Genomic DNA, 16,133 nt, shown 5'->3' with positions numbered 1-16,133 from the left:
CACACACACGCGTCACTTCATTTCACACACACATGCTCCGGCAGACGCGTAAAACATAGTAAGGGCCCTAAAACGCTGTAAAAAGGTTGAGAAAACAGCTTGTACATGAGGAAGCGCCGTGAATCAACGGTGCACTCGGCCACTAAGGTTCAGTAACGGTGCTCCGGCAGCGGGCACGCGTCCCGTGGTAGCGTTGGGTACCTGGGGTACACTGGTGTGGTCGCTGTCCCTGTTGGGGGGGGGCACAGCCAGGGCGGTCAGCTCCCTCATGGTCATCTTCAACAGGCTGCAGCTGGACGACTTGGGCTCCGAGGACAGCAGGGCCTGGGGAATGGAAAGGGCACAGTCTAAACACTGGAACACAACTCTGATGCCCGCCAGGCCCGGGCAATTACAGGAAGGATACAGGCTAAACGATGGAACGTTGTGGAGCTAAGAGGACCACAGGGCCTGGGGAGTGGAAAGAGTACAGCCTAAACACTGGAACATTCATGTCTGAGGACAGCAGGGCCTGGGGAACAAAAAGTACAATGGTAAATGGACTGCCCTCCTCTCATTCACCCGTTCACATGCACGCCCCCCCCAAAAAAGAGCGTACAGCGTCTAAACGCTGGAACATTCCAGCGCTCAGAGGACCACAGGGCCTGTGGACTAGAACGGCACAGTCTAAACGCTGGAACACTGAGCTCAGAGGACAGCAGGGCCTGGAGAATAGACGGGGTGAAGTCTAAACGCTGGAACGCAGGGCCTGTGGAATAGAAAGGGGGTTAGAGGAGACGGAATGAGACAGAAACAATCTAAGGAGAGAGCCGGACGTACCGTGACCAAACTCGCCCGTCATATAACCCTGATATTCATCCAAATATCACAATATATCACAAGTTACCTAACGCCACATTACGTAACCCCACCCTTAACATCGAGCGACCCTGGCTTCGCCGAGTGACGTCATCGGCGTGCGTCGGAGTGGGGCTGCAGGATGAACTGATGAGAGACAGCTGTGTGTGTGTGTGTGTGTGTGTGTCTGGTCTGGTTCCTGTGAAGTGTGTCCCGAGCCAGCAGGAGGCCGGGCCGGGCCAGGCCGGGCCGGGCCAGGCCAGGCTAGCAGCAGCAGCTTGCTCCAGCAGCCCCAGCCAACTTTTCCGGATCTCTCCACCACAGGAATGTGCACTTGGCTCTGCCAAGGTGTTGACACAGCCGCCCTCCTCCCCTCCCTCAGTCTCCCCTGCCTTATCTCTCTCTCTCTCTCCCTCCCTCCCTCTCTCCCTCTCTCTCCCTCTCTCCCTCTCTCTCCCTCCCTCCCTCCCTCCTTTCATCCACATCTTATCTACACGTTTCTGTCCTCAGCCTCCTCGGCTCTCATGTTCTCTCTCAGCCAATCAATTTCTCTCTCCTGCCGAATATCTAGATTTATCATTTCTGGGTCGGGTCACCCCGGGTTCCGAGGCCGGGCCCTCCCCCGCTCCCCGAGTCGGCCAATCAAAGCGGCGGAGAAGGGAGGCAGGACTGGACTAGCGATTGGTCGATATCCAGAGTTGATGGAATGCGGTGCTAGGGATCAAGACGCGCCGTTGAGGTGTGTGGGATTGGTGAACACAAGACGGGGGTCAGGGAAGGGACAGGGAGTGTGTGTGTGGGAGTGTGTGTGTGTGTGTGTGTGTGTGAGCAGGAGAGATTGATGGAAAGAAGACACAGTGTTCTTCCAGCATGAGTGCTCAAAGGACACGCCAAGAAATAGTGATGCATGCCTTTTAGGAGTAAACAGAACACATACACACACTCTCACACACACACACTCTCACACACACAGAAAGAAGGTGATGCGTGGCTTTTAGGAGAAGACAGAACACACATACACACACAGAGACACACACACACACCTGGACATAGAAGGTGATGCATGGCTTTTAGGAGTAGACGGAACACACACACTCTTTCAAATTATCCTCCATATTTGAAAGAGTACTTAGTTCCATCTAGATCCTCCTACCCTTTGAGGCATTTGCAACATCCCTGTTTCTATGTCCCTAGAATCTTTAAAGAAGTAGGTCGTAGGTCATTTGCATATAAAGCCCCTACTGATTGGAATAACCTTCCCCCCTCTCTTAGGTCCATTACTTCATACCATCGCTTTAAATCATCTTTACTTTCTCAGCTTAAATCAACTTGTTCATGTTTTTAATTCCTGTGTCTGTTTATTGTGTACTTAATTTGATTATTTTTATGTTATTATTTTCATGACTGTTTTTAATACTTTATTGTTCTGGTCATTGTAGTTCTTTCCCCTGAATATTTACGTGTGGTCTTCGGATGTGGAGAGTGGCCTTGTTGCCATCCATACCTTACTGGCTCACTTCTGTGCTCCGTGGGCCGGGTGTGTGTTGTGGTGGTTAGGATGTAACTAGGCTGTGTGGGTGGGTTGGAGTTGTTGAGCTAAGTGTGCGTGTGTATTTGTGTTGTTTTATGTATTCGGTAATTCATTGTTTAATGTTTGTATTTGTGTTATAGGATCCCCTCGAAAATGAGATGATACATCTCAAGGGGCTATCCTCAATAAATAAATTCAAATTCAACACTCAAACTCAAATACACACACACACAAACGCAGGCACACACACTCACCTGGATGTAGAAGGGTATGCCTGCGCTGCGTCGCGTGGCACACAGTTTGGACGAGGGGTCACTGGACTTGACCTCCTGCAGCACCTCAGATAGCCAGCGGGCAGGCAGCTGCTGCAGGGTCCGGCTTCCACTCCTGCAACGCACGCGCGCACACACACACACACAGACAGAAACACACACACACAAGTGCGCGCACACAGTTCAAAATAAGCTTAAGAAAAAGAAGAAAATAAGTGATATTGTTGGTGAACAGCTATATCTCACACACACGCACGCACGCACACACACACACACACACACACACGACTGCAGGGAGGAATGTGCTCCGCCGTTTTGAAAAGGGCTGCTGTTTTACAAGCGCCAGTGGACCAAGGAGGTTAGTTCAAACAATCCACTAGGAGGACAGGCGAGGAACATAGACTGTGCACACACACACACGCGGGCGCACACGCGCGCACACGCGGGCGCACGCACACACACACACTGTCCTGGAACACACCACCCGAGAAAGGAAACCCGAGCATCAAAAGTTTAGCGCCCTACAATCAACACCCTGTAACACGGCACTCTCACACACCATCCACTCTCAGTATCCACCCAGGCCTGCACCACACACACACACACACACACACACACACACACACACACACACACACAGGTACTCTCACACACCATCCACTCTCAGTATCCACCCAGGCCTGCACCACACACACACACACACACACACACACACACACACACACACACACACACACACACAGGTACTCTCACACACAATCCACTCTCAGTATCCACCCAGGCCTGCACCACACACACACACACACACACACACACACAGGTACTCACACACACAGGCACACACCGCCACGCACCCACGCACACTAAACATGTAGGCCAATTTAAAGGATGATATAATTGTGTAAAACATTTCAGGGCCAGGTCCATAACTCCTGAATGGGTATTCACACGGAGGACGCCTCCTCTTCCACTGAGGAAGACAGAGGGAGGGAGGGAGGGAGGGAATACCAGGACCAGCACATTCCTCCCTTCAGGACAGGCCCGTGCACACACGCACACACACTCTCTCACGCACACGCGCACACACACACACACGCACGCACACACACACACACACTCTCTCTCTCTCACGCACGCACACACACACACACACACTCTCTCTCTCACGCACACAAACACACACTCACACACAGACACACACACACACACACAGATAAAGAAGGTGATGCGTGGCTTTTAGAAGACAGACACACACTCACACACACACTCTCTCACGCACACAAACACACACACTCACTCTTACACACACACACACTCTTACACACACACACACACTCCTTCGCTCTCTCGGCCAGGTCTCTCTTGAAAAAGAGATTTTAAATTTCAATGAGCTACTACCTGGTTAAATAAGGATGTAATAAAAGTAAAACAAACTCCCTCGCTCTCACACACACACACACACACACACCTGCACAGCATCTCAGTGAGGCGTACGAAGCCAACGTAGGCCAGCTCAAAGGCCCCCCGGTGACGAGACTGCAGCAGCTGCTGACGGAAGTACAGACCCACCCCCTCCACCTGAGAGAGATGGAGGGAGAGAGAGATGGAGGGAGGGAAAGAGAGAGATGGAGCGAGGGAAAGAGAGAGATAGAGAGAGAGAGAGAGAGAGATGGAGGGAGGGAGAGAGGGAGGGAGGGGAGGGAGAAAAAGAAGAGAGAGAGGGGAGGGGTATAAATACATCAAACAGCAGTACGTAACATTTATCAATCCCAATCCCAGCAGAATAACATAGATTAGTATGACTGAATATATCCTACAGCCTCGCCTTCAGCCATGCCGATAACGAGCGTGAGAAACGCCGGCCAGCCAGCTAGCGTGACAAGTGCACTCCGACAAGGGACAGTCATCATCGCCATAATGGGCACCGTAGGAAAAACCAGGCTCTGAAACCCAGTGGCCACAGGGGTGTTGCACATGACCCTGCGCGGCCGGCAGGCTAGGAAACGTAGGAGTGTATTCCAGGTGAGGGGCAGGGCGCAGCGGGCTCCCCCTGTTATTACACCGTGGCACCGCAACCGCAGGCCGGGCCGTGGCTCTGCGCCAGTCTGGGGTGGCAGAGAGGGCACAGGAAGGGGCAGACAGGAGAGAGCCCCATGTCAACAGGGGGTTGACATGGGGTTTAAACACACACACACGCGCAGTTACATCATTCAATGCATGAGATTTGGACAGGCTTGTTTCAAGACGGCCGTAAACCTAGGACCCCCCCTCCTATTTTTCTTATAGATGAACGTTTAGACCATTGTACACTTATCGTTCAAAAAGAGAAAAAAAAAAAAAAAAAGCACAATTCAATGCCTATCAACCCCAAATGACCCTACGGACATAACGGTTGACCAACCCGCCTCGACAGAAAATACAGGAATACCTCACCCGCCGCGACCACAGCTGCACCAGCCCAGTGACTAGGACCATCGCATCTAGCCTCAGGCCAGCGTCCGCAGCTCTCCACCAGCGTACTGCTGACCTCACCGAGGTAAATATGGAGCGGCAGTCACCCGGGGAGGGTGGCGAGGGGCGGGGCGCGCTGGCGGCGGCTACGATGCGGCGAGGAGCTGCCCAGGCCGTGGCTTTCTGCACTACCCCCCCCCCCCCACCCCCCCGCTATTTAGGGATCCGCCGTTTTGTGTAATCATTAAAAGCGCTCTATTTTTTTCCGGCTTCCTGGGGGTGACTTTATTTAGACGGCAACTTCCTGTTTGCAACGCGCCCGTTTCCCAGAAAAAAACATCCGTGCGCGGGGTGGACGGCGTTTTCCCCAACTGCCGGCGCTGGGGGAACGGGAGTAATTACACAAGGCCCCGTGTCAGCGTGACCCAAATAGCAGCCTCCAATCCTGCGGCACTGGCCTCGCCTCAAGACGGTCTTAAGACTGCTACTGGGAATGATGATGTTGTTGCTGCTGCTGCTGTTGTTCATTTGATTCCACTGACCCCCTAGGGGATTACGCAACTCTGACAAGTTGAGGGTTAGAGTGAGGGCACACATTCACTTCAGCAACAGCTTTTTCTGAGCCCTAAACGCTGCTTCCCTGAACTGTGTTCTTCCTGTAACTCTAGCCACCTCTTGTACTGTGTACTACAGTGGCAGATGGGGTGTGAGGAGGAATGCGTAACCAGCGCCGTTTGTGGTGGACGGGCCCACCGGCGCGGCCCACATGACTTCCAGGAAAGCGTGATCTGTGGCTGGTCCCGCCCCCTCCGAGTCTGGCATCTGGTTCCCCGGCCCAGAGAGACGTAGAAGTCATAATGAGCTCTTATCAGCCACCGTAACAGCCCCCTCGGGGGGGGGAGGGGAACGAAAGTAGGGAGAGAAAAACAGGGAGTTAGAAAGGAAAGAGGGAGGGGGAGAGAGAGAACCAGGGGAGCGCCCCCTAGCCCCCAGAAAAGTAAACACGAGACAATTTGTGCAGACGGTGGATGGTCTGATCTCTCCCCTCGTCCCCTGGCTTGCTGATGGTCTCTCTCCCCTAGCCTGGGAATAATCTCTCCCCTGGCCTGGTTATGGATGGTCTGATCTCTCTCCTGGCCTGGTTATGGAAGATGGTCTGATCTCTCCCCTGGCCTGGTTATGGAAGATGGTCTGCTCTCTCCCCTGGCCTGGTTATGGAAGATGGTCTGATCTCTCCCCTGGCCTGGTCTCTCTCCCCTGGCCTGGTAATAATCTCTCCCCTGGCCTGGTTATGGAAGATGGTCTGCTCTCTCCCCTGGCCTGGTTATGGAAGATGGTCTGATCTCTCCCCTGGCCTGGTCTCTCTCCCCTGGCCTGGTAATAATCTCTCCCCTGGCCTGGTTATGGAAGATGGTCTGATCTCTCCCCTGGCCTGGTGAAGGTCTGTCTCCTGGCGAGACTGACGGCCCTGTCTCCAGTCTGTGAGTAAGCACCCAGGCCGGGCCAGACTAAAACACCAGAGCTGTGAAACTGTAGGACCTTGGATGTACACCAGCACTCCGGTGGTCTCGCTGTCTCTCTCTCTCTCTCACACACACACACACACACACACACACACACACACACACACACACACACACACACACACACACACACACACACACACACACACCACACACACACCACACACACACACACACACACACACACACACACACACACACACACACACACACACACACACACACACACACACACACAGCTGAGATCTCCCCCTGCTCCAGAAGGACCTCCCAAAATGGAGGAAATGCATCCCAAAATCCCTGTCAGCAGCATGAGAGCCATCTCCATCTTCTGCTTTCCATTTCTCTCTCCCTCCGTCTCTCTCTCTCTCTCATATCCCCTGCCTGGCCCAGTGATAAAGATATTAAACGCCATCCCAACACCGCGAAGACCGCCGACTGTTACTGTTGCCATGGTGCCGGCAGGGAACAGAAACATCTGCCGCGTTGCCTGGACGACAGGATCCCAAAACAGGACTTTGGCGTGAGGAGGCGGGAGTTGGACGGCCGTCAGACTCGGAAAGATGTCTCCCGCCGTGACACCGTCAGACACACACGCACGCTCACACACACACACACGCACGGTAACACACGCACGCTCACACACACATTCAGTATTGATTGAGCGTGCCATCACCGAGCTGGGCGGATGGATTTGGGTCTCTGCAGACCAGACCTAATCCATTCCACAAACACAGAGAGATGGCCTGAACCCACAACACTGACTAGGACATACACACTGACTAGGACATACACACTGACTAGGACATACACACTGACTAGGACATACACACTGACTAGGACATACACACTGACTAGGACATACACACTGCCACACAATGAAGAGACCAGGTCCTCGGGAGGTTCTCGTGTTCCTCTGGTTCTGACAGTTCCCGCAGCTCCTCCAGCCATTTGGGCCGGGCCCCCGTCCTTAGCTCATGCGTTACGTAACTGGGCCAGGTGCTGTGGTCAGCACGGCGATGACATCACCCCCCTGCTCCAGCCCATCTGGCCGTCTGGTGACATCATTGGTAGAAGGCCAGAGTACGTGACTGGTGGAGGGTCTGCTCCCAAAAACGCCGTCTCAATGGGATTTGACTGGAAGAAGTACTGTAGTGTGTGTCTGAGAGGGGAGAGAGAGTCCAGAGAGACGGTACCAAAAACATGGAGGATAAAACCGGGATCCCGAAAGGACTCGGACGTCGTCATCTCTCTACCAATTCCACAGATCGCGTCTCTCTGTCTCCGTCTCCGTCTCTCTCTGGGGCACGGTTATCTGGAGAACCAGCCGATGTGTGAAGTCGGCCCTTCACACATCGCAGGTCTACTGCTCAGGACCCTGAGGACGCGCAGTATCACCCGTGAAGTTGTTTGGTTCAGTGATTCTCAACGGGATTAGGTTTCATATACATTACAACCGACAATATGTGGTGAAGTACTAAGTAATGAGTCGATGAAAACGAAGACATTAAACCGATGTTGACTGCTTTGTTCATGTGCTGATATGGGTGCATTCGTTTCGGTTTTGTGGCACGAAGGTAAAATTCTGGGTCCATGTGTTTTGATTTGTGGAGGTGATGATTTAAATGGTGTACTTCAACTGATTGTCGATGTATCTGCCCCTGGTGTTGTGAGTAGTGCTTTCTATACTGTACATGTGAAGCCCCACAGATGGTTTTCTATATGGGTCACAGATTTAAAGAGGTACTGTGCTATTTTGAACATGTAGCCTTACTTGCTATGGTATCTATGTTTCAGGGTTCATGGTAGACTGACCACAAATAGGGCTGAATGTCCAAAATAGCACACTACCCCTTTAACACTGATACGGTATATAGATAGCTAGATAAACGCTGAGGGGAAATTGTTGTGCCCTTCCCTAAGAGCTCGCTTATTAGTGTAGACTATTAAGGAAAGGGAGTTGTAGTACAGCTAACGTTTGCCATGGGAGGCTTTTGGGTATTTTAGTAATTAGTGGAGGAGTGCCTTATCGTGCTACAAGAGTTTTCGCTGTGAAGCTTTCTTTCTTGCCAATTAGCTTCAGACAGCAGACGGGGCCAACTTTATAGTTAGATGTCTTCTGTGCAATTATTAATTGGTTCCCAAGGGCACGGATACGCGTTCACCGGCTATGTACAGTAGCTATGTATTGTGGACAGCGGCATTCAAGTTAGCTAACCAGCCAACTAGCTATTTCAATGCTCGATGCTACAGCGGTCTGCTGTTAAGATTCTTTCAAGCACATCATACTGTAATGGAAGGGGGGATGTGACTATGGCATGGTAAGTGCATTTTGAATGGGCACTTTGCACTAGTAATCAGCAATACACCAAATAACAGCATAGGTAGAACCAACCTGCCTACTTCCTCTGTAAACATTTCCTCTCACAGGGGAACAAACATATGGTAGACATGCAGGCTGTCTCTCACACACTCACACCACAAACACACGCACACGCACACACACACACACACACATACACACACACACACAGGAATGGTTGTCTGAGTGTTTCAGCATGTGAAGGTCTCCAGTGCATAATAAGCAGCTCCCCAGACGAAGGGGCCATATGTGACTGTGCAAGCTAGCCGTTTGTTTGCAGCGTTTGCTAACCGGTGTGTGTGTGTGTGTGTGGTGTTCAACAGTGTTTACCTCTTCGGGAAGAGGCGGGGCCGGTGGTGGATGTGATTTGGAAAGAATGCGAGGGAATGGAGGCAGTGGCGGTCGTTAAAGCAGCGGGGTCAGCCCCAAATGAAAGCAGAGCGCTAACGAGGGCGGATGCTAACGAGGGCGGATGCTAATTGAAGAGGCTTCCCAGCGTGGCGTCTCTCTCTCACACACACACACACACAGGCGTCCTCTCTCACTACAGTAGAGGCATGGTATGCAGGCGGCCGTGTCTTAAATAATACCTTACGGCCCCACACATCCCCATGCTGGGCGAACCAGGACAGTGTGTGTGTGTGTGTGTGTGTGTGTGTGTGTGTGTGAGAGAGAGAGAGAGGATGTAAACAACTGGGCCACTTGCAGCCGAGTGTGAGGGTGTGCAAGTGCTTTATTATGTACAAGCATGTACTTAGTGCCACAATGACTGCAGTGTGTGTGTGTGTGTGTGGTTTTGTATACTTGAGGCAAAGGAGGGCATATGAGAACAGTAAGAACACGTGCATGTACGCTTTTTTGTGTGTGTGTCAGCGTGTGTGTACAGTGTGTCTACTTTTCCCCAAAAGTAGTCAACTAGTTGTTGTTTGCTGGAGTATTGACCCTCTAACATGTCATGCCAGAAATTAATTCATTTATTCGCAAGAGATCATTCAGATGCTCACTCAAACATATCTATGCAGCCCGAATTCATGCCATAAAACAGTCGGAATGAGCGCTTGCATTGACAGAAAGTAATGTAATGTTGTGACAAACAGTGGCAAAAGGTTTCAGAGGCAGCGTGGCCGTACTGTTTACATTTCCCAAGTGACCCTGCCGCAATCCCACAATGCTGAGAGTTTACATTTGTCGACATTTATACACACGGCTTAGACCATTATATCAAAAACAACCTTCTTTTGTAAGTCTTTATATGGCATGTGTGCCCTAGATATCCTGCTACTGGATATAGCACTGATGAAGTTCTTCAAACCACTCCAGGGAAGAGTGCAAAATGGAATTACAAAATCAACAATACAGACAAACAAAGGCATACATACAGTATGTGAGTCCACCAGTAAGTGGACACTGTTTTATGGGGAGACATCTACTGTAGCTATACCTTATTGCAACTAAGTCTCTTCTTGGCTAAATTGTTGTCCCCTGTTCTGTCTTTCTACTAGAGATGCGAATATTGCAGATATATCCGCGACATCCGCGGGTGGGTGGGCCAATAAAAATCAACATTGTGATTAATTTCAGGTGGATTTGTCAGTTATATTCGTATTTAATAACTACTATAATTATATATTCTATTATAACAGCTGCGAGAAAGCGTGAGACCTGCCAGCAGCTCACTCAAATACCCTCGACCACTTCGTTAACCGAGATCCTGCGATCTCTCTGTAGGCAAACTGCAGTGTGTACAAACTCAGGCACATATAGACACACTGCAGTTCTAGTAGGCAGACGACAATATGTGAGGGTGGGTCAAAGCAGCAACCATCACAACAAATACGGGTGTGCCGCAAGGCTGCGTTTTATCTCCTCTGTTATTTATTTTATATACTAATGATTGTGTCAGTCACCACACTAGCTGCTCTTTAGTCAAGTTTGCAGACGACGCTGCCCTAGTGGGCCTCTTAATGGACACAGAGCAGGACTACAGGACTGAGGTAGACCACTTCTATGAATGGTGCACGACAAACTCACTTATTCTAAATATTTCAAAAACAAAAGAAATGGTGATGGATTTTAGAAGAAGCCCCCCCCTCCCTGCAACCAGTTACCCTACAAGGTACACCGATTGAGACGGTGGAGGAATATAAGTACCTGGGCTCTATCATCGACTCCAAACTCACCTGGACTGCAAACACAGTGGCAAGATACACAAAAGCACAACATAGACTTTATTTTTTTAAGGAAGCTACGCAGCTTCGAGGCAGACGTAACAACGCTGAGACTGTTCTACCTGACGTTCGTTCAGAGCCTGGTGACCTTCGCCATCCAGTGCTGGGGTGGAAGTCTGTCCATCCAGAACAGATACATGCTGGACAAGGTTACTAAGGCGGGGAAGAAAATCACTGGCTCAGATGTTCAGAGTATCTCTCAGCTCTCTGATCAATATACCATCAACCTTTCCAGACGAATACTGAACGATCCTTCCCATCCACTCTTCTCAGAGTTCCCCCTACTCCCCTCTGGACGCAGGTTTATAACCAGGTTTGCCCAAAACAAGGACAAAACGAGCCAGCACTTCTTTTGTGCCAAGAAGCATTAAATTATTGAACAGCTGTTGATCACCACGGGCGCACATTTAGTCTAGGTGGTGAAAGTGTGGCGCGCATGCCGTGGGAGAATGTTCCGGCTTCTGTTGACTTGACCTTTCAGCTCGTGACGATAAATGTGTTGTTTGTGGAAATTGCCAACCCCGAATCTGTGTAGCGCTAGCGGTTTCCGGATGCTTCCATGCACAGCAGACTTACTTTTATTGTAGTTCAGGGTAGTCTTGCACAATCTGCAGTTGACAGTGGAACTAATGTCATGTTTTCTAAAGTATTGCCAGACTGTTGGGGTTTACCCACTGGAACCTCCTGCTGCTTGTTTGCTACGGTTTTAGGCGCCGCCATTTCACTAAAAATCAGGTTTTCCACAACTAGCTGATGGCCGTCTGCAGCGCTGACTAGTCAGTGCGACGGCTAGCGTACTCGTACTGTATACGATATCCCACCTGTTCTTGGGTGATGAGTCCCGCGTCGGTGTGTGAGTCCAGGGTCTGTAGAGGCAGGCTCTGGCACACCTGTCCCAGTAGCATGGACACCTCCTTCATACTCCTCCAACAGCACACCAGCACCATCTGAGCTGTCACCCTGTAGCTCTCCCCACTGCCACCTACATACACGCACGCACACACACACGCGCGCACACGCACACAGTAATGATTCAATTTGTGCATTTCATTTCACTTTACACAACGTAACCTCACAGAATGTGATACACCGCAGTGCAGTGGTTAATCATGCGCATTGTGTGCCAGTACAGTAAATCCGGCTGTCTCTGTGCGTCAATGGTGAAACACTGACCTCACCAGGACGAACCCGGTACTGCCGAGTGTACTACTGACCAGCGCTGTCCTGCTGTGGTTCCTGCGTGCGTTCTGCGGGGGTGCTGTCGTCCTCCTCCGTCTGGGCGTCCAGCTCTCTGGCGCTGGTGAAGAAGTCGTTGGAGTCTCGGGGCTGAATCTCCTGCAGGATCCTCTGGAGACCAGCCGACGCCTCTGCGGAGACGATCCAACACACACGATTACGCACACGCATACAAACACACAGTAGTGTGTGTTCACACGCACGACGTCGAGAAGTTACACACTGTCACAGTCAGGTCCCTTGGGACCAATGGGAGGTGCCGACCTGAGCCTGTATCCATGGGGATGAGTCCCTCGGGGGAGGAGCTCTGGACCACAGGGGAGACCACGTCAGACATCCGGTAACACACTCTGATCAGCTCTGCTACCAACGCCCTCCACTCGACATGCAGGGTCAGAGTCCTGGACACACACGCACACACACACACACACACACGCATGCATTAAGGAAGGTAGAACGGTTGAACCATCTGTGTCTTAACATGTGCGTGTAAATGTGTGTCTAAGCAGTGTGTGTGTGTGTGTGTGTGTGTGTGTGCCTCCTCCTCACCCAGTGTTGATCTGCTGCAGGGTGGCGGTGCAGCAGTGGGCTCTGCCGTAGAGAGGGTAGGAGGCTGCAGCCAGCAGGAGGGAGGACTCCGCCTTCACCACCTCCACCATCAGACACGCCATCAAGAATCGGACCACTGGACCACACAGGCACCCAACACACACTTAGCACATGCTAACTTCAGCATCACCTTTTACTATGATCCCATACTGTATGTGGCGGTCGATACATGACTGGATTTATCCATGTTGGCGGCGCAAAACGGCAGAGATGAGTGTTTGTAGGAAGCCCTACATACTGGTAGTATTACTGACCAGTGCTGATGTGTAAGCCATATGCATGGCGAATAAACGGATCTTGAATCTTGTGAGTGAGATCACATTTGTCTGGAGTATTCAAGTACACATTTGTGTAAGTACTGTATCGATTCCCCATGGTACAGTATCGATACAAAAAAAAAAAAAAAAAAAAACCAAAACAAAAAAAATCCATCGTACTCTGTCTTCGTACTGTTCAACAGTTCGACCTATGTTAGCGGCTTGCCCAGGGCGGGATTCGAACCCATGTTCCACAAGCTCTCCTGCTTGTGAGGCGGACACGCCGACAGTTGCGCCGATAGGGGCCTCCCTCTTGGAGGGACTGTCCGCGCTCCTTTGAGGAGCGAGTTTCACCAGCTACTCATGTTTCACTCGGTTACAGTGGCTCTATATCCAATGTCCAGAGGCGTTTCGGTCTGCGACTGTTGTTAACGTCCCTTGGAACTGAGTGTGAATGAATTGAGAATTTCCAGAGCCTTTGCGTTAGTGCGAAGCCAGGCTAAAACGTACTGTGTCCATCCCCAAACCGTGGCGGCAGTCTCACCTGCTAGGGCGTTGACCTCCAGGGTGAGGGCCTCGGACGCCTGGGGCCGGGGGGGGGCGGGAGGCTGGTAGGCGAGGCCCTGCTCCCGGGCGCAGCGCTGCAGGGCCTGGGGCAGGCCGGGCAGGTGGAGCAGCAGGCCCAGGAGGTGGGCGGCCGTGACGCTGTCAAAGGGCTTGGCGCTGGTGCTGAGGTCCAGGGCCACTCGCAGAAGAGCCTGCGCCCTCTCTGGCTCCTAACGGGGAGAAACGGAGACCGCGGCCCGGTCAGCCTCGTGTCGAACGGATCTAACGTCGCTGGACTGGCGACAGCGATACGGATGTGGCCATGCTTAGGCTTATCCCATCATCGATATGTCGTTTTTTAAGCAAAACGACGGGGGGGGGTGGGCAGAAAAAGACAACTTTCTTCCCAGACCTGTAGCCCCACGGCGGACGGCGGGAGTTGCCGTAGCAATGTGGAGGCCAGCTGCTTGACCTCCAGGAAGTTGCTAGCCACACAGTAGAGGACGTTCTGAGCGTGTGCAGGAGTCACCACCTCGCCCAGAGAAAAGACATCAGGCCCTGAGAGTAAGGTGGGGGGAGAGAGAGAGAGAGAGAGAGAGAGAGAGAGAGACAGAGAGAGAGAGACAGAGAGAGAGAGAGAGAGAGAGACACAGAGAGAGAGAGAGAGACAGAGTCAGAAAGAGGGAGAAAGAGAAACATATGAATACACAGGTCAGAGAGCCCTTGTGATGATGAAGAGTGCAGCGTGAAGGTCAGTACCAGTGGAGAAGGTGAAGAGCTGAGCCAGTAGGCCCAGCAGGTGTAGGGTAGTCAGGCAGGTGGAGAAGGAGGCTCCAGGTACCAGCACCTCCAAGAGACTCTCACACAGCCAGCGTAAGAACTCCTAGAGACACACACACACACACACGTGAGAACCTGCCACTATTTCTGTATCCACCATTCCTCGTGTCCCTATTGTGATTGTGAGTGTGTAGGATACCTTGTATGTGTCCACGGTGTGTTGGTCTCTTTTCCTCTGTTCCACGTTTCTCTCCTGGACGAGTCTCTTCTGCAGCAGCTGACCACTGTCTTTCACTCTGCACAGGAGCTACGGACACACACACACACGTACAGGAAGAGTGACTAACCGTATGACATCAGCCCATACCTGGGGACGACGTGCAGACCTCCGGGGATGTGCACGCCGCAACTCTACAGAGGTGCCATAAAAGCTCATAAACAGCTTTAATCCACATATGTTGTGGCAAATGAAATAAGTACATCCCTTTAAAGACGCTTGTGTGAGAGAATGGGTTGCAAATAACGGCATGTTTTTTTTAGGAGGGGGTGGGGGGGGTTATCAGATGATCAGTGTGTGTCACTGTGGAATCGAAATGACAAAGTAGAACTGAACTATGCACGAGGCAATGGCCGACGTTGGTGAGTTGAGTTGGTGGCCATCTCATCAACCGGATGAGACAAAAAAATCACGTTTGCTGGCAGCGACTGTAGACGAACGCCGTGCATACTTGGACAAATTGCGTGCAAATGCTCATATAAACAGCCTCATTTGGGGAAATTGAAAAGTCAGCTCTGCCAGTCCATGCCGATGCTCATGTGCCATTTCAGATGGATTGGCTAAACTATTGAGGAGAAAAAGTGACAGAGCACACATTTTTCTCCATTTAATAAAAGGATTTCCTAGGAAGGTGTAATCAAGTTTGAGGTGAGCAACGACACAGGTACTGTACAGACTGGAGCAGTCTCATCTGAACTCTGACCTTCTTCAGCAGGCTGACCGTCTGCTGCCTGACCCCAGGTGATTGGCTGTTCAGGTTAAAGGGCAGGAAGTGGCGAACCAGGTCCGTTTCCTGCGAGGTCAGAACCTCCGTGCTCCGATGGCTCTCGCACACCAACCCCAGAGCATCCATCCGCACCTGAGAGGAGGGAGAGCAACACTGCCATCACACACACACACACACACACACACACACACACACGCGCACACACGTACACATACACGTACACACACACACACACCTGCAGACCTCACCTGGTCATGTTTGTGCACCAGTGCCCGGCGGAGCAGAGACAACGGCACCAGCCCCGCCCAGAGCCCCTCCTCTGAGAAGTGGACCGCGCCCTGGGCCCTCGCCGCCCGCAGGCACGTCATCAGAGCCCCAACAGCGCCCCTGCTGCCTGGAGGACCTGCACACACCATGGAAGCAGGAGAGCATGGCCCAGTCCCAATGTCCCTCCTAAACCCTCTAGTCATGGACCCTGACGTTTGTGTGTGTATGTG

At 51.7% G+C, this 16,133-nt stretch overlaps 1 protein-coding gene across 1 annotated transcript in view; it reads right to left on the bottom strand.

The window, feature by feature from the left end:
• thada (THADA armadillo repeat containing) overlaps positions 1 to 16,133 on the bottom strand; it is a 67,512-nt gene that overhangs the window by 44,988 nt on the left and 6,391 nt on the right. Inside the window, exons 12-24 of the mRNA XM_084458942.1 lie at positions 15,885 to 16,039; positions 15,613 to 15,768; positions 14,832 to 14,939; positions 14,612 to 14,735; positions 14,265 to 14,410; positions 13,851 to 14,082; positions 12,990 to 13,125; positions 12,705 to 12,841; positions 12,419 to 12,571; positions 12,026 to 12,186; positions 4,109 to 4,218; positions 2,623 to 2,755; positions 202 to 324 (exon numbers count right to left, since the gene is read on the bottom strand). Of these exons, the coding sequence (XP_084315068.1) occupies positions 202 to 324; positions 2,623 to 2,755; positions 4,109 to 4,218; positions 12,026 to 12,186; positions 12,419 to 12,571; positions 12,705 to 12,841; positions 12,990 to 13,125; positions 13,851 to 14,082; positions 14,265 to 14,410; positions 14,612 to 14,735; positions 14,832 to 14,939; positions 15,613 to 15,768; positions 15,885 to 16,039 (1,874 nt within the window). The remainder of the gene's footprint in view (positions 1 to 201; positions 325 to 2,622; positions 2,756 to 4,108; positions 4,219 to 12,025; positions 12,187 to 12,418; positions 12,572 to 12,704; positions 12,842 to 12,989; positions 13,126 to 13,850; positions 14,083 to 14,264; positions 14,411 to 14,611; positions 14,736 to 14,831; positions 14,940 to 15,612; positions 15,769 to 15,884; positions 16,040 to 16,133) is intronic.

Source organism: Borostomias antarcticus (genome assembly GCF_949987555.1).
Source record: "Borostomias antarcticus genome assembly, chromosome: 25".
In the NCBI taxonomy this organism is placed as follows: domain Eukaryota; kingdom Metazoa; phylum Chordata; class Actinopteri; order Stomiiformes; family Stomiidae; genus Borostomias; species Borostomias antarcticus.
The sequence above is the reverse complement of the archived record's forward strand: the minus strand, read 5'-3'. Positions and strand labels throughout refer to the sequence as shown.